The sequence below is a fragment of the Delphinapterus leucas genome, unplaced genomic scaffold (assembly GCF_059928025.1).
Source record: "Delphinapterus leucas isolate spDelLeu-1000000601 "Yukka" unplaced genomic scaffold, BTC_Dleu_Yukka2 spDelLeu_asBTCV2_sq25, whole genome shotgun sequence".
NCBI classification, from domain to species: Eukaryota; Metazoa; Chordata; class Mammalia; order Artiodactyla; family Monodontidae; genus Delphinapterus; species Delphinapterus leucas.
In genome coordinates, this window is record NW_028322234.1 from 10422175 (window position 1) to 10442485 (window position 20311).

The 20311-nt window shown below is 49.7% G+C and overlaps 2 protein-coding genes across 4 annotated transcripts; both read left to right on the plus strand.

Moving 5' to 3' along the window:
• The first annotated feature begins 24 nt into the window (after nucleotides 1-24).
• On the plus strand, nucleotides 25-2643 carry RLN3 (relaxin 3). The gene is given in 3 exon segments (XM_030762227.2): nucleotides 25-1002; nucleotides 1005-1056; nucleotides 1976-2643. Coding segments are annotated over 3 exon segments (693 nt in total). The 5' UTR covers nucleotides 25-767; the 3' UTR covers nucleotides 2382-2643.
• Nucleotides 2644-3007: 364 nt separating this feature from the next.
• On the plus strand, nucleotides 3008-20215 carry IL27RA (interleukin 27 receptor subunit alpha). Of its 3 annotated transcripts, XM_022558518.3 has the most exons (14): nucleotides 3010-3191; nucleotides 3604-3721; nucleotides 7011-7168; nucleotides 7251-7408; nucleotides 8911-9070; nucleotides 9376-9449; nucleotides 12815-12998; nucleotides 13094-13282; nucleotides 15180-15281; nucleotides 15356-15514; nucleotides 18500-18625; nucleotides 19009-19102; nucleotides 19288-19381; nucleotides 19501-20215. In XM_022558518.3, the coding sequence occupies exons 1-14, from the start codon at nucleotides 3092-3094 to the stop codon at nucleotides 19753-19755; spliced, it is 1971 nt and encodes a 656-aa protein (XP_022414226.1). In that variant the 5' UTR covers nucleotides 3010-3091; the 3' UTR covers nucleotides 19756-20215. The 3 variants fall into 3 exon arrangements, with proteins under 3 accessions (XP_022414227.1, XP_089761522.1, XP_022414226.1); XM_022558519.3 differs by lacking the exon at nucleotides 15356-15514 and having other exon boundaries at nucleotides 3008-3191; XM_089905396.1 differs by lacking the exons at nucleotides 19288-19381; nucleotides 19501-20215 and having other exon boundaries at nucleotides 3008-3191; nucleotides 18978-19077.
• The last annotated feature ends 96 nt before the right edge of the window (nucleotides 20216-20311 follow it).

The following is a 20311-nucleotide window of genomic DNA, read 5'->3' on the forward strand; positions in this document are numbered from 1 at the left end:
AACAAGGACCTACTGTAGAGCACAGGGAACTCTGCTCAATGTTATGTGGCAGCCTGGATGGGAGGGGAGTTTGGGGGAGAATGGATACATGTGTATGTATAGCTGAGGCCCTTTGCTGTGCACCTGAAAATATCACAACATTATGAATTGGCTATACTCCAATATAACGTAAAAAGTTAAAAAAAAAAAAAAAGTGTGGTTTCTGGACCAGCAGCATTAGCATGGCCTGGAAATTTGTTGCCAATGCAGATTTTAAGACACTCTGCACATAGGGCCCAGTGATGTGTGTTTTAACAAGCCCTCCAGGAGATTCTGAGGCTTGCTCAAATGAGAACTATTATCATAGGCTGTTGGGAGGATTAAATCAATTAAACAAATATACATATTTAGAGCAGTGCCTGGCCCCACAGTGCATACTGTGTAAGCACTCATTATTCTTGTTGTTATGGAGAAGGCCTGGGACCCTAGCAGTATGGTGGTGATGGGGGGCTGGCTGTGCCCTCTCTCCCGGTCTGGTGGGGGTCTGGGTTCCTGGTCTCTGCTAAGTGGAGGCCTTCTCACCTCTCCCTGTTGAAGATGACAGTGAGCTGGACCACGTCACCCCATCCCTGGTGAAAGGTTATCGCTTGGTCTAGGAAACGGGAAAGGTCAGTGCTGGAGGGGTGGAGGGGGCCACGTGCCTGCCTCCTCTCTGCTAGTGGAGATAAAGGAGGTCACTTCGCTCCCCCATGACAGGCATGACAAGAGGGGGGAGCTAAGATGTATAAATGGGGGGCCAGGAGGCGGTGGAGGCACCAACCACAGGAAGCTGCCTTGCTGTGCCACCTCTCACATCTCAGGCAGTCCTGTCCAGCATGGCCAAACGTCCTCTGCTGCTGCTGCTGGCCATGGGGGTGCTGGCTGGGGAGCTGTGGACCGAGGCCCAGGCAGCACCCTACGGAGTGAAGCTTTGCGGCCGTGAATTCATCCGAGCAGTCATCTTCACCTGTGGGGGCTCCTGGTGGAGAGGTCAGACATCCAGGCCTGTGAAGCTATGGGTGAGGCTGGGGAGGTGCTGTGTGTGTGTTAGGGACATTGACAGGACACAAGATGGGTCCAAGGAGCCAGGGACAGAGGTGAGATGAGGGGCTGGGGCAGGAGAGTCCCTCCTCCACCACATGCAGCTGGGGAGATGGGCCAGGCCCTCAAAGCTGTGTCAAGGCTGGGGGAGCCGGATGGGGGAGGGGCAGCAAGCCATCCACACCAGCTAAAAGTCTGCTGCTACTTGGGAGCCCTGTGCCCTGCATTAGGCAAGGCTGCTCTTTGCACAACACTGGGAAGTGCCTTTCAGAAGCCGAAACTAAAGTGTTTTCCAAGCCTTCAGAGAAGGGAGTGTGAGGGGTGTGGTGAGTACAAGGCTAGATTTGCCACCTAGTAGGTGACCCTCCTACCAAGTTGCTTTCCTCCCCTGATCCTCTTTATCTGCAAAAGGGAGGCACAGCCCCTGTATCTTGCAGGTTTGTTAAGCAGCAAAATTCAGTGAAAACAGATTAGGACAAAGTTGAGTGCCTACCATGTGCCAGACACTATTCTAAGTTTTTTTTTTTTTTAATGGGTATTAATTAAATCATCTACTCTGTATAAAACCCTGGAAGGTAGGAGTTATTATCCCCGTTTTGCCGACAAGGAAACGGAAGCTGAGAGATGATAATGGGATTGGTGCTCAGTCAGTTCAGCTCAGCTCCCAAACACATGTTCTTAACCATCAGGTCCTCAGTAAATAAATAGTAGGGGAAAAGATACGACAGAAGAGGAAAGTCAAGCTCAATGAGGTTGAGTAAGCTGCCCATCAAAGCGGGAACCCAGGTCTGAATGGAATCAAAATCTTTACTCAGGAGGCTGAGTCACAAGAACAGAGAAGTAGCTGGACCAGCCAGGAGCCTGGACTCTGGGTTTGACAGAGTCCCAAGCACTAACTCTTTTCATCTTTTGCAAGGGATGCCTTCCCAGACGCAGATTCCAATGCAGACAGCGAGCTGGATGAGGCAGTGGCCTCCAGCGAGTGGCTGGCCCTGACCAAGTCCCTCCAGGCCTTCTATAGAGGCTGACCGGGCTGGCAGGGCACCCCAGGGGCTCTGCGGGGCAGCCGCAATGTCCTGGCTGGCCTCTCCAGCAACTGCTGCAAATGCGGGTGTGGCAAGAGTCAAATCAGCAGCCCCTGCTGGAAGGGCAACTGGGCAGCCCGGCAGCACCAGGGTGAACGCCCCAGCCCTGCCATCCACCTAACCGGTATCCAGCTGGGCACCTGTTTCTGGCCCCTCATGCATTCATTCATCAGCGAGTCTCAGAGGTCAGGCACTGCGGACTTGGACAGAGTCCCCCCCGCCCCGACCCAATCCTGACCTTTGAGCAGCCTGCCTATCCTGACCCTGAGCAAGCTGTGCCCCTACCTGGCCAAATGGGGACCCTGACCTCTCCGCAGCCCATATCACGCCTTTCCTGTCCTATACTGTCTCCCGCCGCAAAGGACGCCCCTACTCTACCCAAACTGGCCACACCGAGACCCTTACCCAAACTGTGACTCTCTCCTGTCCCAACTGTGGCCGCTGTCCCCTTGCCAGCCCCAATTATACCACCACCCCATTCCAGCCTTTGCCCGCTCCCGTCCCCGTCTGCCAGCCCCTCTTCCTCCGACCTCGCCTGCTGGGGGTTCTAAAGCTGCGGACCCCAGGGTTGGTGGAGGGGCCCCTGGGTTCCCTTCATATCCTGGGGTGGGAAGCTCAGTGGGGAGAGCGGATCAGAACCTTCTCCAACCCCAAAGATAAAAAGTTCCAAAGGACTCGGCAGCCTGTTGGGGGAGAGGAGGGGCAGGTGTCTGCGGAGCTCGGCCACGCCTCAGCGCCGCCCACCCCCTACTACCCCTCCTCAGCCCCGCGAGGGACTTTCCGGTGCAGCGAAGGGGCGGGAAGCCGAAGCGCAAGGTGCGGAGGCGGCTGGGAGGGGCGGCTCCGCTTCCCTTTGCTGTTCGGGCGCTGGACCCAGAGAGATAATCGGGCGGCGCTGCAGCGCTGGGCCGGGCAGGGCCGGGCCGGACTGGGGGCGCGGGGACGCCATGCGGGGAACCCGGGCCGCTCCCTTCCCGCCGCGGCGGCGGCCGAAGCTGGTTTTGCTGCCTCTGTTGATGCTGCTATTCTGCAGGACTCGGCCCCAGGGTGAGTTACGGAGCGAACTCGTGTCGGCGCTCTGCCGCCGCGCTCCGCGGAAACGCACATCCTCCAGGGTGAACCGCAAGTTTGTGGAATGAATGACAAAGGTCCGGATGCCACTCTGCTCCCCCCCGGGACAGGGACCGGGCGATGAGAGGAGTTGGGGAATGGGCGGCAGCGAGGTGGGAGCCGGGGTCCGGGGTTGGGGGGCGGTAGGGGAAAGGGCTCTTCGGGTGGTAACAGGATGTAGCTGGTAGAGGGAGGGGAGGAGTTATGCCCGAAGCCTGGGGAGCGGTACCCAACGCCCCCTTCCTGCCGATCACTTCCGTCAGGGGTGGGGGGAGTTCAAGTTCTGGGGTGTGAGGGCGGCTTGGGGAATTGACCCCCTTCCCTCGGACCCTCCCTCCTCCCTCTCCAGGCAGCCCTGGGCCATTGCAGTGCTATGGATTTGGACCCTTGGGCGACTTGAACTGCTCATGGGAGCCTCTTGGGGACCTGGGAGCCCCTTCCACGCTGTACCTCCAGAGCCAGAAGTAGTGAGTGCGATGGAGTGATGTGGGGAAACAGAGGCTTTGGAAGCGTCACCACTCAGGTTCTAGACTTCTCAGGTTGAGAGGACCCATGAGTCCTGCCCACCCGCACCCCCCAGCCCTGCCCCACTCTCAAGCCCTTCACTTCCAGGTTCCCTCATGTCCTTGCTGTGTTACCCCGGACCAGTCACTTTCCCTCTCTGAGCCTCTGTTTCTTCCTCTATCAAGTAGTGATAATAATGGAACCTGCCTCTCAAGGCTGGTTCTGAGAATTCAATGAGTTAGGCGCTTGGGAAAGAAAATGCTTAATGATTAGAAGCTGTTTTTATTGCTGTGTGACCTTAGGCAAATAGCTAAACCTCTCTGAGCATATGAAAAGATCATTTGGTCTGGTGCCAGGGATGCAGCAGTGAAAGAGACACAGAAAGCCTTGTGGAGCCCACATTCTGAGGGGGTGACTGATGTTGCTTCACAATGAATCACACCTGGAAACACAAATTCATTTCAAATTTGGCTAAGTGAGAGGAGAGGGAAAGGAACATTTGAAGATGGGAACTGGGATGGGAGGCTGGTCTTTTTTTTTTTTAAACGATGGTAAAATACACATAAAATTTACCAGCTTTTTTTCTCAGCCTTTTTTAAGTGTACAGTTCAGTGGAATTAAGTACAGTCACGTTGTTATGCAACCATCACTACCACCCATGTCCAGAAGGGGGGCGGGGGCTGGGGTTTTAAATTGGTAGAGGATGAGGGAGTAAGAGAAGGTCTTCCGCTTTTTTTTTTAACGAGGTGAAATTCACATAACATGAAATTAACCATTTGCAAGTGAACGGTTCAGTGGCATTGAGTACGTTCGCAATGTCGTGCCACCAGTGCCTCTATCTAGTTCTGAAACATGTCCATCACCCCAAAACGAAGTTCCATCCCCAACAGCAGTCACTTCCTATTCCCTGGCAACTACTAATCTACTTTCTGTCTCTGAATTTGCCTGTTCTGGACATTTCACATAAATGGGATCATATGGCATGTGGTCTTTTGTATCTGGCTTCTTTCACTTAGCATGTTTTTCAGGTTCATGTATGTCGTAGCGAATCAGAACTTCGTTCCTTTTTGTGGCTGAACAATATTCCACTGGACGGATATACTATGTTCATCCACTCATCTGTTGATGGACATTTGGGTTGTTTCCACCATTGGGCAATTGCAATTGGGTGATCGTGACTAGCACTGCTTTGAACATAATGTGTACAAGTTTTTGAGTCCTGTTTTCAGTTCTTTGGGGTATATGCCTAGGAGTAAAATGGCTGGGTCATATGGCAGTTCTGTGTTTAACTTTTTGAGGAACCACCTAACTGTTTTCCGCAACAGCTACGCCGTTTTATGTTCCTACCAGCAGCGTAACATAACACATGTGTTTTTGTTGTTTTTTTCTGAAGGCCTTGATTTGAACCTTTGAAATCCAACCTTTTGGGATGTCCTCAACTCCTCTCTCTCTCTCTCTCTGTCACCCACAGCAGGCCTTGCCAGCTCTACCTTCTACATTATCCAGAATCTGGCACCCCTCACTTCCTCAGCACCCACCATAGTCCAGTTCCCATCATCGCTGGCCTGGACCGTGCAGTCACCTCCTCCCTGGACTCGGTTTCCACCCTTAGCCCCACAGTCTGTTCTCCACCAAAGCATCCAGAGGACACCTGTGAACTTCTGTTTTATTATTTTTTTTAATATTTCTTTCTTTCTTTATTTGGCTGTTCTGGGTTTTAGTTGCAGCATGTGGGATCTTCGTTGCGGCATGCGGGATCTAGTTCCCTGACCAGGGATCGAACCCGGGCCCCCTGAATTGGGAGCACGGAGTCTTTTTTTTTTTAATTAATTTATTTTTTAATTTATTTTATTTTTGGCTGCGTTGGGTCTTCATTGCTGTGTGCGGGCCTTCTCTAGTTGTGGCGATTGGGGGCTACTCTTCTTTGCGGTGCGTGGGCTTCTCATCGCAGTGGCTTCTCTTGTTGCGGAGCACAGGCTCTAGGCGCGCAGTATTCAGTAGTTGTGGCACACAGGCTCAGTATTTGTGGCTCGCGGGCTTAGTTGCTCTGCGGGGCATGTGGGATCTTAACGGACCAGGTCTGGAACCCCTGTCCCCTGCATCGGCAGGTGGATTCTTAACCACTGGACCACCAGGGAAGTCCCGCACCTGTGAACTTCTGAATCAGGGCATGCCCCTCCCCAGCTCACAGCCCTCCAGGGCTCCCACCTCACTCAGGGTAAAAGCCGAAATCCTTCCTGCAACCCATCAGGCCCTGTATAATTTGCCTGTCACCTCCCTGCCCTCACCTCCTCCCACTTTCTCGCTCACTCACTCTACTCCAGAGTACAAGCCTCCTCCTCACTGTTCTTCGTAGAACGCCAGGCACAGTTTGGCCACAGGAGCTTTGCACCAGCTGCTCCCTCTTCCTAAAATGCTCTTCCCGAGGTATTGCGTTGTTCCACACCACATCCTTCAGGCCTTTATTCATATGTCTCATCAGAGAGCTTTCCTGACCACCTTTCCTAAAATAGCACTGTCACTCTTCATCCTATCATCACACTGAATCCATCTCACCCTGCTTTATTGTTCTCTGTATCGCTTATACCACCATCAGTTATATATTTATGAGTTTCTCATTTGCCTCCCCCACTGGAACACCAGCTCCGGATAGTGGATCCTTGCCTGCTTTGGTCATAGTCCTGTTCCCAGCTTCTACAACAGAAGTATATATTTCCTGACTGAACAGTTGCATAGAAGTAAATGTGCGTATATGTAATAGGTGCTCAGTAAACAAAATAACCAGTGCTCATATAACATGTATTGTGCCCCTGACACTTGCTGTTCTAAATGCAGTCCATTTCTCATCTCATTGTTCCCCTCCCCTATCCAGCCCTTTCAGCAAGCACTTTTTTTAAAAGACATTTATTTATTTATTTATTTGTTTGGCTGTGCCGGGTCTTAGTTGAGGCACACTGATCTTCGTTGGGGCGTGTGGGATCTAGTTCCCTAACCAGGGATCGAACCGTGGTCATTGGGAGCACCGAGTCTGAGCCACTGGACCACCAGGGAAGTCCCTCAGGAGGCAGTTTTATCACCCTCGTTTTGTAGATGAGGAAGCTGAGGCACAGAGAAGTTAAGTTGCTTGCTCAAGGTCACACAGCTCTGAAGCAGGAGAACTGGGATTTGAACCCAGGCAGAAGATATGTTATCATTGCGGCTCTGGGCCCAGTCCACCGTATGCTGCCCCGATTCTCGCATCTCTCCTCACAGCCATTCCAACAAAACCTGGACTGTGGCAGTGCCCACTGGGCAGAGCTGGGTGACCATTCCACGGGAACAGCTCACCACGTCTGACGAACTCCTTGTCTGGGTGGCCAAGGCAGGACAACCTCTCTGGCCCCCAGTCTTCGTGAACCTCGAAACCCGAAGTAACAGGCGGGAGTGGGGGTTTGCTATGTGTGGGGTGGGTGGTCTTGGAGGCCCTGGCTCAATGCACCTCCTCTTCCTCAGTGAAGCCGGATGCCCCCCAACTGTACCCTGATGTGGACTTCTCAGAGGATGACCCCCTAGAGGCCACTGTCCAATGGGCCCCTCCTATGTGGCCACCCCATAAGGTCTTGGTCTGCCAGTTCTACTACCGAAGATGCCAGGAGATGGCCTGGATGCTGGTGAGTGTCAGGGACCCTTTTCCCCCACCCTGCTCTGGGCGGGGCCCGGGACATCATTCCCAAATCAGACACCTAGCTCAGAGCTCATTCCTCAGCTGGCCCTGGAGTCTGTCCACATTCCTCACAGAAGGCCTGTACATGCATCTTGTTCAGCTAAAAAATGTTCCCCCAAGATAACCTATAAACCATGCAGTCCCAATCCAAATTCCACTTGGAATTTTTTTTTTTTTTTTTTTTTTTTTTTGGCCACGCCGCAAGGTTGTGCTTGCGGGATCTTAGTTCCTCGACCAGGGATTGGACCCGGGCCCTCGGTAGTGAAAGTAAGGAGTCCTAACCACTGGGCCTCCAGGGAATTCCTTCCACTTGGAATTTTTGAGAAACTCAGTAAACTTCCTCTAACATTTTTGCGAATGAATAAAAATCCTCAAATAGCTTACATTAACCTTAAAATAAGAGGTTAACAGCAGACACTTAGCATCTACTGTGTGCCGTCCAGTGTTCTAAACTGTCTATTGAATCCTTACAAGACTCTTTGAGGTAGATGTGTTTTATGCCTGCCCATTTTACAGATGACGAACAGAGCCTGGTTTTCAGTAAACGCTCAAAAGTAATAAAAGCAGCTCACATTTCTGAGCACCTGCCCCGCATCAGGGCCCAAGCTAAGCAATCTGCATGGATTATCTTGATGAGTACCAACCTCCCTATATAGTAGATGCTTTTAAGATCTCTATTTTATAGTTGGGGAAGCTGAACCTCATAGAGGTTAAACAACTTTCCCAAGTTCACACAGCAAAAAAAAAATGAAAGACAACTCCAGTGCAATGGGACCCCAGGAGTTGGGGAGCCTGCCCATGCACTTTAAGAGCACAGCACCAAAGTTGCAAGTATTTTTCATCTCATCTCTCATTGGCCAGAACTTAGTCACATGGTCTCACCTGATTGCAAGGGAGACTGGGAAATGTAGTCTTTATTCTTGACACACATGTTCCTGACAGATACTCAAGGGTTCTATTTCCAAAGGAAGAAGGGGAGAATGGATATTGGGGATAACCCACTGTCTCAGTTACAGCTTTTCATGCAAAACGCTACAATATAGAGCAGAGTTGTCGTCACTGTGAATATTCATGCAATTCAGAGCAATGCTAAGATGCAGACTTTGCAATCTAACTGCCTGGGTATGAATCTCAGCTCCAGAACTCACCAGCTATGTGACCTTGGGTATGTCACTTCCCCGCTCTTGGCCTCAGTTTTCCTCATCTGTAAAATGAGAATAATATTAATAAATAGAATTTACCACCTACTGCTATACCTGGCACAGAGGATAATCAACTTGTCTCTTTTTTCCAGGGATTGTCCCAATTTTAAAACCAAAAGCCCTGTGTCCTAGGAACCCACTTGATCCCAGGCAAAGCAGGACAGTATTGGTCATCCTATTGACATATAGGGCCAGGTACTTTCAATTCAATCTTCAGTCTCATCGCTCTCCCCTGTCTCTCCCCCAGCTGGAACCTGAAGTGAAATCCATACCCCTGACCCCTGTTGATATCCAGGACCTGGAGCTAGCCACTGGCTATGAGGTGTCTGGCCGCTGTCAAGTGGAGGAAGAAGAGGATCTGTGGAGCGAGTGGAGCCCCATTCTGTCCTTCCAGACACCACCCTCTGGTGAGGATCTCTGGGTTTACCCCTACACCCCTCAGCCCCTCTCCTGGAAGTCTGGCCAATCATGCCATTCTCATTTGTCATATTTTATAGTTGGGAAAGCTGAACCTCAGAGAGGTTAAGCAACTTTCCTAAGCTCACACAGCAAAAAAAAATTGAAGACAACTCCAGCGCAGTGGGACCCCAGGAGTCGGGGAGCCTGCCCTTGCACTTTAAGAGCGCAACCCCAAAGTTGCACGAATCTTTCATCTCATATCTCATTGGCTAGAACTTAGTCACATGGTCTCTCCTTTTTTCATCCTGGCCAGCTCCAAAAGATGTGTGGATATCAGGGAACATCTGTGGGGCACCAGGCGGACAGGAACCCCTGCTTCTGTGGAAGGTGAGTTGTGAGGACCATGTCTCTGCACATGTCAGGAAACCCCAAATAACAGTGATGTAGAGGACTTCCCTGGTGGTCCAGTGGCTAAGGTTCCGCACTCCCAGTGCAGGGGGCCCGGGTTTGATCCCTGGTCAGGGAACTAGATCCCACATGCTGCAGCTAAAGATCCCACATGCTGCAACTAAAAGATTGCTCATGCCACAGTGAAGATCCTGCATGCCGCAACTAAGACCCAACACGGCCAAATAAATAAAATAAATAAATATTAAAAAACCAAAAAACAATGTTGTAGGGAGTTCCCTGGTGGTCCTGTGGTTAGGACTCTGGGCTTTGTCTGCTGAGGGCCTGGGTTCAGTGCCTGGTTGGGAACGAAGATCCTGCTGAACAGTGGGGCAAAAAACAAACAAACAAACCAAGAAAACAAAAAAAAAACAAGCCAAACCAAAAAACCCCCCAAAAACAATGATGTAAACAAGACAAAGGTTACTATGCTGCCCTCTTGAGGTTGCTTCAGGGCTTCAAGGAGGGGACGCTCAGAGAGGTCCTGGCATAGTGCTGGGTGCAGAGAAAGACTCCACCAACGTTGGCTGAATCTAGGAGATCTGAGCTGAGACATGAAGATGGGTACAAGTGTTCCAGTCAGGGGGGACACCAGGTGCAAAGATTTAGAAGCAAGACTAGGCTCAGCTCCACAAAATATAGCGGAATATGCTAAGGACTTTGATGCTAGTGTTAAAGGGCATTGTGAGATGACAGACAAGAGTGAAACAGTCCTCACTGAGGCAAATCTGCTGAGCACCTACCGTGTTCCAGACATTGCAAGGCCCTGGCTCAGAGTAAATATGGCAAGAAACAAAACAACAGGGCTCATACTTTCTTGGGCCACACAATCTAATATCACTAACTTTAACCATGCATAATACTTACAGAGCTCTTACTATGTGCCAGGTCCTCGCCTACAACACTTATTTACATTAACTAACTTTACAGATGAGAAAATGAGACATAGAGAGGCTACCCCAAACCAAACAACAGCTACGTGGCAGAGCTGAGGTTCTTTGGCTTTCAAACCTTAATTCACAGTTTCAGTGCCTCTGTTTTATTTTTTTTTTAATTCATTTTTTTCTTACTTTTTTTGCCATGCTGCACGGCATGTAGGATCTTAGTTCCCCAACCGGGGATCAGACCTGTGCCCCCTGCATTGGAAGTGCAGAGTCTTAACCACTGGACTGCCAGGGACGTCCCTCGTGCCTCTGTTTTATAACACATACTTTGTAATGCCCCCTTACTATACTGAAATGAAATACATAGCTAATATAACCCATATATACATATATTTTAAAATGTGTATAATACAGTGTATTGTATTATAGCATACAGTGTACAGTGTATTGTAATATTCAGTAGAAAATAAAGGGGAAATAAGGCTACAACATAACGGCAAAATATTCAGTTCACCAGTATGATATGAATACTAAATCTCTACGTACCTCATAACGTGGCTTTGAAATACATAAAGTAAAAATTGACAGAACTACAAGGAGAACTTATGAATCCACAACCGTCGTGGGAGATTTTAACATAGCCCTCTAAGTAATTTCACAACGAGCAGATGGAAAAACAAGTCAAGATCCAGAGAATCTGAACATATGCATAACAAACAACCTAATGGACTCACAGAGGAAACATCAGAACATGCATTCTTTCCGTATGCAAACAGGACATTTACCAAAATCATCCACATGCTAGGCTATTGAGCTGGTTTCCAAGGACTTCAAAGGGATGAGGTGATGCTGGGCACATTGAAAAATTCTCTGATCAGAACACAGATTGTGCTGGAAATAGATAATAAAAAGTGCTTAGAAAGTCCCCATATGTTCAGAATATTTCAAAATTCAGTGAATGTTAAAACCAGGTCCCAAAAGGTTTTGTATTTATACATCAAAATATGTTTGGTTCTAGGATCAGTTAAAATTATTAGACAGGGTTTTTCATCTACAGAAGTTTCCAGTTGGGATGACCTTCAAAAGTCACAAGGGACGTGGGACAATTTTTTTATTTCTAGGAGAGGGTAGTGTCCCTGGCTCTTGCCCATCAAATACCAATCATTGAGGCAACCAAATATTCTCACAAGTTTCCCCAAAGCACTCTGGAGGGTACTATCCTCTTTGCTATGCATAATTACCCCTCTATACGACAGCGGGAATTTTGCAGTCCCTAAGAACTGCACAAGACAGACTAAGGTAAGGTGAGGGAAGACGGGGTCATATAAGTGCATGGTCAGATCCTGCCTGTCTTTAGTTAAAACCTTTATTTATTTATTTATTATTTATTTATTTTATTTATATTTTTGGCTGCATTGGGTCTTCGTTGCTGCGCGCGGGCTTTCTCTAGTTGCGGCGAGCAGGGACTACTCTTTGTTGCGGTGCGCGGGCTTCTCATTGCAGTGGCTCCTCTTGTTGCAGAGCATGGGCTCTAGGCACGCGGGCTTCAGTAGTTGTGGCACACAGGCCCGGTAGTTCTGGGTCGCAGTCTCTAGAGCGCAGGCTCGGTAGTTGTGGCGCACGGGCTTAGTTGCTCCGTGGCATGTGGGATCTTCCCGGACCAGGGCTTGAACCCGTGTCCCCTGCATTGGCAGGCGGATTCTTAACCACTGTGCCACCAGGGAAGTCCTAGTTAAAATCTTGATAATTTGTTTGTCATGGTTTTTCTTTTTTGCATTAATATTTTTTAATTAAAAAAAATTTTTTTTGACCGCGCCGAGCCTCATGTGGGATCTTAGTTCCCCGACCAGGGATCAAACCCACGCCCCCTGCATTGGAAGCGCAGAGACTTAACCACTGGACCGCCAGGGAAATCCCTGCATTAATTTTGATTGATTAAAATATTGCGTACAACAGGGTCCTACTGTATAGCACAGGGAACTATATTCAATACCCTGGATAAACCATAATGGAAAAGAATATGAAAAAGAATGTATACATATGTATAACTGAGTCACTTTGCTGTACAGCAGTAATTAACACAACATTGTAATTCAACTGCACTTCAACTACAACTATACTGAAAAATAAAAAAAAATTTTTTAAATATTGCATTAAAATATAATTCATCTTGATTGGATTTTTGGTATCCTCTTGTTTTGCCACCGAGGTGAGTGCCTCACTCACCTCACCCTAGTTCTGGCCCAGGAGCTGTATTCTAATTCCACCTCTGCCACTGAGCCACTCTTGAGACTCGGTTTCTTCATCTTAGAGTGAAACAAAAATATTTCACAGACTGGTTTGTCAGGTGACCTCACTGAGAAGCACAGTATGTGCCTGATAACGGGGAGATATTAACCACTTCTTCCCCTCATCCCTCAGGCCTCGGGGCACTGCGTGCAGGTGAGCTACAGAGTCTGGTTCCAGATTAAAGATCAGGAGGTGATCCAGGAGGAGACCTCATGTTGCAACATCTCCATCCCCACTCAAGCGGAGTGGGCTGGGGTGTCCGCCATCAACGCCACAAGCTGGGAGCCTCCTACCAACCTCTCTTTGGCCTGCTTGGGTAAGAGGCTGTGAGCTTCCTCTGAGCAATGCCCTGGAGGTGCAAGAGGGGACTTCCCGAGTGGACAGCTGAGATTTCTCCTCCTTATCCTCTAGGTCCAGGCTTTGCCCCTCGTGGTGTGGTGGTCAGCATCATCCCTGTAAGCTCGGACCTGCTGGTGACTTGGCAACAGGGGTCCGGGGGGCTGCAGGAGCATGTGGTGGACTGGGCTCGAGATGGTGACCCCCTGGAGGATCTCAACTGGGTCTGGCTTCCTCCTGGAAACCTCAGTGCTGTGTTGCCAGGTGAGGTCCCAGGACACCTGGGTTCCCATTTCAGCTGTTGGAGAGCGGACTGATGGCTGGATTTGCAGAAGAGAGTGTTAAAGTATCATTAATTCATGCAAGAAATATTCATCGACTACCTACTGTGTGCCAGGCCATGTTCTAGACACTGGTACACAGTGATGGCCGCTGATGTGTATTGGCATTTACCATAAGCATTAAATCATTCAAACTTCCTTATAAAGTAGGTTTCTGCTATTATCATACAGATAAAGAAAAAGGCCCAGAGAGGTTAAGCAACTCACCTGAGGCCATACAGCAAGTATGTGGTAGAACCAGGATTTGAACCACATAGTCAGGCTCCTGAAGCTAAACCCTGAACCATCACCCTACTCTCCTCTCAGCAGCATCCCCACCCTCATCCCCACCAACATCTCCATCCTCATCTTGTAGGGCAGGCACCCAATGACACAAAAAACAAGTACATCTGTAATGTAATTGGGGCAAAGTAAATCAGGGTCAGGGAGAGGAGGGAGGATAGCTATGTCAGAAAAAAAAGGTAGGAAAGGTCTCTCTGGGAAAGTGCCATTTGAACTAAGACCTGAAAGAGGCGAGACAGAGAGCCATGAGGATGTCTAAGGGAAAAGCAAGAGGGAACAAACAGTGCAAAGGCCCTGGGGCAGGATTGTGCCTGATGTGTTAGAGCAGCAGTGAGGAGGCCAGCGTGGCTGGAGTGGAATGAGCAAGGGGGAAAGTGGGAGGAGGTGAGGGCAGGGAGGTGATGGGGCCGAGTGTGCAAAGCCTTGTGGGTCATGGGGAGAACTTTGGCTTTTTCTCTGAGTCAGGTGGGAGCCACAGAGGGTTCTGTGCAGAGGAAGGATGTGTCCTGACTCAGGTGCTTACAGGCGCCCCCTGGCCGCTGTGGGAGGAACAGACTGGGAGGGCAAGGGTTGGAGGTAAGAGACCCAGGAGAAGGGACTGTGTATGTCCAGGTGGGACATGGTGGGAACTGGACCAGGTGGGGACCAAGGAAGGGAGAGAAGCAGGCAGATTCTTGTTGGGGAGTCTTAGAGCAGAATTTTGGGGACCCGTTTGGATATGTTGCACCTCATATGCTCATCCAAGTGGACTTGTCCATGGGACTATCAGATACTCAAGTCTCAGGTCTAGCAATAAGTTCTAGGCGGAGATTTAACACTGGGGAGTCTGTCCTTGGTGTAAAGACCTTGGGAGAGCATGAGAAGGTGTTGAGCGAGAGATTTAGCACAGAGTCCCAAGACCCATAAGTATATATGGACAAAAGAAGAGGAGCCCCAATTCTGGAAAATTCCCAGTTGGGGAAGCCCATATGGCAGCATTAGGTTTTGAGAAGGGATTTCAGGAGCCTTACTTACTGTGATGGGCGGTGTCAGGGCCCCACTCATAGTCCAGCATTTGACTATCTCCCAGCCTCTGGCACCTGCATTCCTGGCCTGAGGGCTTTTTCTGATCTGAAGCATTTTGCCTGCCTGGACAGCTGGAAGTGCCGGGGAATCAAAGCCCCTCAGATGCGGCCCTCTACCGATGACTGATAACGGTTGATGGATAAATACCCCAGCTCCCACCCTCCTCGGGTGGGACGGTGCTCAGGACTGCGCTCTCTGCTGCCACACAGAGTTCGCCAGCAGGACTGAGCCTTGGTTGGCCATGTTGGGAACTTGTTCTCTAACACATATTTACTGGGTGACTCTCCTTCCCTGCTTCACTTCCCCACTGCCCTATTGGTGTTTTCTGGGGTTGCCTCCCAGATCAGTTACATTTATTCAAATTCTTATATCAAGGTGTCCTTCTGGGGACACAAATGAAGATTCCTACAAAATAAGAAATGAGTCGGGGAGGGGAGCCAACTCTAACTGGTCTTTGCTCCTCCCCCACTCAGGGGATTTCGAAGGAGGGGTGCCCTACCAAATCACGGTGACAGCAGTCTCTCCTTGGGGCTTGGCCCCTGCCCCCTCAGTCTGGAAGTTCAGAGAGGAACTAGGTAAGTGGTGGGGCTGGAGGATGGAGGGTCCTGGAACCCTGGCAGAACTTGACCCGCTGACTTTCTCTCACCAGTACCCCTGGCAGGGCCAGTGCTTTGGCGACTCCAGGATAGCCCCCCAGGGACCCCTGCTGTAGCGTGGGGAGAGGTCCCAAGGCACCAACTTCGGGGCCATCTCACCCACTACACCCTGTGTGCACAGAGTAGGACCAGGCCTTCTGTCTGCATGAATGGTGAGCTCCACTGCCGCCTGCCCCTGCTCCCAGCCCTGGCAAGACCCACCCATCAGCCTACCCCTCCCCTTACCCCCAGATGGGCCCCTTTGGCTCCCTCTCAGCCCCTGGGAGAACACACACTATCATGGGTTCCCTAGTGGATAATAACCCCGGTGGCTATCAGTGTAATAGACTGTCATTTGGCTGTTAAAAATGGAGACTCCGATCTATATTTATTGACATTGAAAGATGCCTGTCATATTTTATTAAGTGAAAAAGATAAAAGGATTGTAAAACTCTGTGGGGTTCCATTTTTGTAAAATAAACCCAGCACTGAGTGAAGCAGAGGCACAAATATGAAAAGAAATTCCCCCACAATGTCAATAGGGACTGTAGGATTACATATGATTTTTTTCTTTTTTTTCTTTTTTTTTTTTTTTTTTTTTGCGGTACGCGGGCCTCTCACTGTTGTGGCCTCTCCCGTTGCGGAGCACAGGCTCCGGACACGCAGGCTTAGCAGCCATGGCTCACGGGCCCAGCCGCTCCGCGGCATGTGGGATCTTCCCGGACCGGGGCACGAACCCGTGTCCCCTGCATCGGCAGGCGGACTCTCAACCACTGCGCCACCAGGGAAGCCCTACATATGATTTTTTAAATTTATTTATTTGGCTCCGTCGGGTCTTAGTTGTGGCATGTGGGATCTAGTTCCCTGACCAGGAATTGAACCCAGGTCCCCTGCATTGGGTCTTAGCCACTGGACTACCAGGGAAGTCCCTAAAGATGACTTTTATTTCTTTTTCATACGTTTGGGTGTAGGCCAAATTTTTACACTGAGCACAAATTCCTTTTTAAAATACCTTTTTTACCCTTTCCACTCCAGTTTTATTGAGATGTAATTGACAGCATCACCGTGTAAGTTTAAGGTATACAGTGTAACGGTTTGGCTTACGAATATTGTGAAATGATTCCCATAAGTTTAGTTAACATCCATCATTTCATATAGATACAATAAAAAGAAAGAGCAGAACAATAATAAAAACTCAAAATACCCTTTTTTTCTAATTACCAAAGTTATCTGTTCTTTTTTGAAAAACTGACACATTGAAGTATACTCAAGTATATCGTCATTCTCATCATTTCACTGATACTGACAATGCAGCTTCCATATTTTGCCATGTGTACGTTAACATAGAGATAGGAGTTGTGCTTTTTGAAAATTTTAAACTTTTTTATTATAGAAAATTTCAAGCACAAACAAAAGTTGGAAAAAGGGCTTCCCTGGTGGCGCAGTGGTTGAGAGTCCGCCTGTCGATGCAGGGGACACGGGTTCGTGCCCCGGTCCGGGAGGATCCCACATGCCGCGGAGCGGCTGGGCCCGTGAACCATGGCCGCTGAGCCTGCGCGTCCGGAGCCTGTGCTCCGCAACGGGAGAGGCCACAACAGTGAGAGGCCCGCATATCACACACACACACACACAAAAAAAGTTGGAAAAACAGTATAACAAATCCTTGTGTACCCACCATCCAGTTTCAATGGTTTTATGCATTTTATCAATCTTGTTTCAATTTATCCCCCCACTTTTTTTTTCTAGAGCCTTTGGCATCATTTCACCCCTAAATAATTTGGTACTTCAGCATTTGTCTCTAACCGATAAAGCCTTTTTTTTTTAACATAGATACTTTGCCATGATTGCAACTTGCACAAGTATATAGATATCATTAGGTTAAAAATCATATATATTTATGTGTACATGTACCTGTAATTAAAAGAGGACTATGTTATAGGCCCCTGAAGCTTATGAACGTGATGGTTTGCAACTTTCTTTTTCTCACCTGATTTAACTTGGACATCTTTCTGTGGCAGTATATCTTGATCCGTATTCATGTCTCCTGTAATCCTATAACAAACCAAAAAGCTGCTTCCTCTCTTGGCTTAAAAACCAAAAAGGGCAATTCAGTTAAAAAGTAAACAAAAACAATTCCGGGAGATGCAAATGTATTCCCCTCGTCTGGGGTGAATTTCCCTTCACTGGATTCTGTGCAGGTGAGGGATATGATACTCATGCATCCTTTTATTTATTCAAATATACAGTTGACCCTTGAACAACAGGTTTGAACTGCGCAGGTCCAGTTATACATGACTTTTTTCGATAGTAAATAGTACAGTACTATCTGTGTTTGGTTGAATCTGCAAATGTGGAACTGGGCATACAGAGGAACCGCAGATAAGGAGGGTGGACTATAAATTATACTGTACTTAGATTTTTTAAAGAGTGGAGGGTCGGCACCCCTAACCTCTGCATTGTTCAAAGGTCAACTGTATATCTTTTGGTGTCGTTGGGTCTTTGCTGCTGCACGCGGGCTTTCTCTAGTTGCGGCGAGCGGGAGCTACTCTTTGTTGCGGTGCACAGGCTTCTCATTGTGGTGGCTTCTCTTGTTGCGGAGCGTGGGCTCTAGGCGTGCAGGCTCAGTAGTTGTGGCGCACGGGCTTAGTTGCTCCACGGCATGTGGGATCTTCCCGGACCAGGGCTTGAACCCGGGCTTGAACCCGGGCTTGAACCCGTGTCCCCTGCGTTGGCAGGCGGATTCTAAACCACTGTGCCACCAGGTTAAGTCCCCTGTATATCATTTTTGAGTGCTTTTTATGTGCAGGCGCTGATCCAGGTGCTGGGAATATGGCCCTCGTGGAGCTAACTTTCTAATGGGGGACATGAAGGTATAGACAAAGTAAATAAGGTCTAAGCAGTGTGTCAGATGGTGATAAGTGGTGGATAGAGAATAAAGCAAGGAAGATGAGTGGTGAAGCAGGCGCTATTTTACTCGCGGGGCGGGGGCGGTCAGGGAAGGCCTCACTGAGAAGGTGACCTTGCAGCAAAGAGCTGAAGGAGATGAGGAAGGAGCCATGTGGATATCTGGGGGAGAGTGTTGCAGACAGCATGGCACGTGCAAAGGTCCTGAGATGGGACTTGACTGCCTCCCCAACCGCTCTGGGTGTGTCCTTCAGTGAGCGGCAGCACCCGGACCATCACCCTGCCCGACCTTCACTGGGGTACCTGTGAGCTGTGGGTGACCGCGTCCACCATCGCAGGACAGGGCCCACCGGGTCCAAGCCTCCGCTTTCACCTACCAGGTATGGGCCTGGGGCAGGACTGCCATGGGAGGGGTCCCGGAGGGAGGGGCATTGGAGGGGGTTATATAATCATTACTGAACTTCAGGGGGTGGACATTTAGACTTCGGGATGTTGATGATGCATTTTGATGCTGCTAAATACTGCTGTGGATTATCAAGCAATGTGTGTCTCCGACCCTTTCACCCCATCCCTGACCTTGACCTTTTCACAAGCCCCACTCCCACCCCAAGATTTCCCCCACCCTTAGCCCCTACCCATTCATAGGCCCTGCCCTTTTATCCACCTCCCTTACCTATTCCCAGCTCCACCCATGAGCCTTACCTGACCCCTCCCCACCTCCCTGGTGTCCAGATGTTCTTCTGCCCCTCCCCCCTCCCTCCAGATAACACCCTGAAATGGAAAGTTCTGCCAGTTGTCCTTCTCGTATGGGGTTTGCTCCTGACGGGCTGTGGCGTGAGCCTAGCTACCTCCGGAAGGTGAGGCTGTCAGACACATGGGTCTCTGCCCAGGTTGGGAGGGCAGCTGGACGTTAGCTGAGCTTGGGGAGAGATGTGGTAAGGGGATGATGCTTCAGGGCTCTGTGACGTTCCTGGACCCTACGATCTGGACATGGGTGTCTAGCCGCCTGGATTCCCTGCCCTGACTCTTACCTGCTTGCCAGGTGTGTCCACCTGCGGCACAAGGTACTACCCCACTGGGTCTGGGAGAAGGTTCCTGATCCTGCCAACAGTAATTTCAGCCTGCCCCACATGAAGGTGAGCAGAAAGCTGGGCTTATCAGGGCCCTCTGGGGGATTGGGGAAACCTCGGACAGTGGGGCGTAGGTGAGAATTGGCGGGTATGAGGGGAGGAATCTCAGCCTCTTCTCTTCCCAGGAGGTGCCCCAGGCCCAGCCCCCTGGGGACTTGCCCATCCTGGAAGTGGAGGAGATAGAGCAGGTACCGATTATGGAGGCCCCCCAGGCCTCAGCCCCACTGGACTCTGGATATGAGAAACACTTCCTGCCCACACCCGAGGAGCTGGGCTTTCTGGGCCACACCCCAGGTTCCAGGTTATGGACTGAACCAACCCCAGGAGGGGAGAGGGGTGCTCATTTGACAGATGAAGACACTGAGGCTCAAAGAAGCTGAGTCACTTACTTGAGGACACCCAGCCAAGGAAGAGCTGAGATTGAAGGACCCCTACAGAAAAGGGCCTGGCCCTACAGGGAATATACGGATGGATGAGGGAGCAAAGAAAAATATATAAAATCCAGAGTGTCAGCTGCCTTCCCAAATCTGTCCTGCTGCTATAACAGAACTGTAGTTGGGTACACTCCCAGCCTCCCTTGCAGCTAGGTGCAGCCATGGACTGAGTTCTTATGAGTGGAACATAAGCAGAAGTGACATGTGCCTACAGTGGGTCTGCGTGGGGGCTCTTCCACATTCCCTTCCCTTTCCCATGAGCTGGAGCATTGGTGTGCCCTGTGATCCAGCTTTGGCCATACCCAAGGTGAAGGTGGAGCAAGAAATGGAAAGGAACCAGAGCTCCTGAGTGATGGCATGGATCAGAACTGCCCAGAGAAATAAATTCTTTCTGTTTTGATAGCTACTGTAGCTTGAGGTCTTTTTGTTACAGCAGCCATATCTACACTCTCACTGATTCAAAATCTTTGATTCTAGCAGAGTGAAGCCCTCCACTTCCCAC

Coding starts and splice junctions, on each gene's coding strand:
- IL27RA (XM_022558518.3), top strand. CDS start 3,092: ATGCGGGGAACCCGGGCCGCTCCCTTCCCGCCGCGGCGGCGGCCGAAG. Junction 7,409..8,910: donor AGGAGATGGCCTGGATGCTG/GTGAGTGTCAGG, acceptor TCTCTCCCCCAG/CTGGAACCTGAAGTGAAATC. Junction 9,450..12,814: donor AACCCCTGCTTCTGTGGAAG/GTGAGTTGTGAG, acceptor CTCATCCCTCAG/GCCTCGGGGCACTGCGTGCA.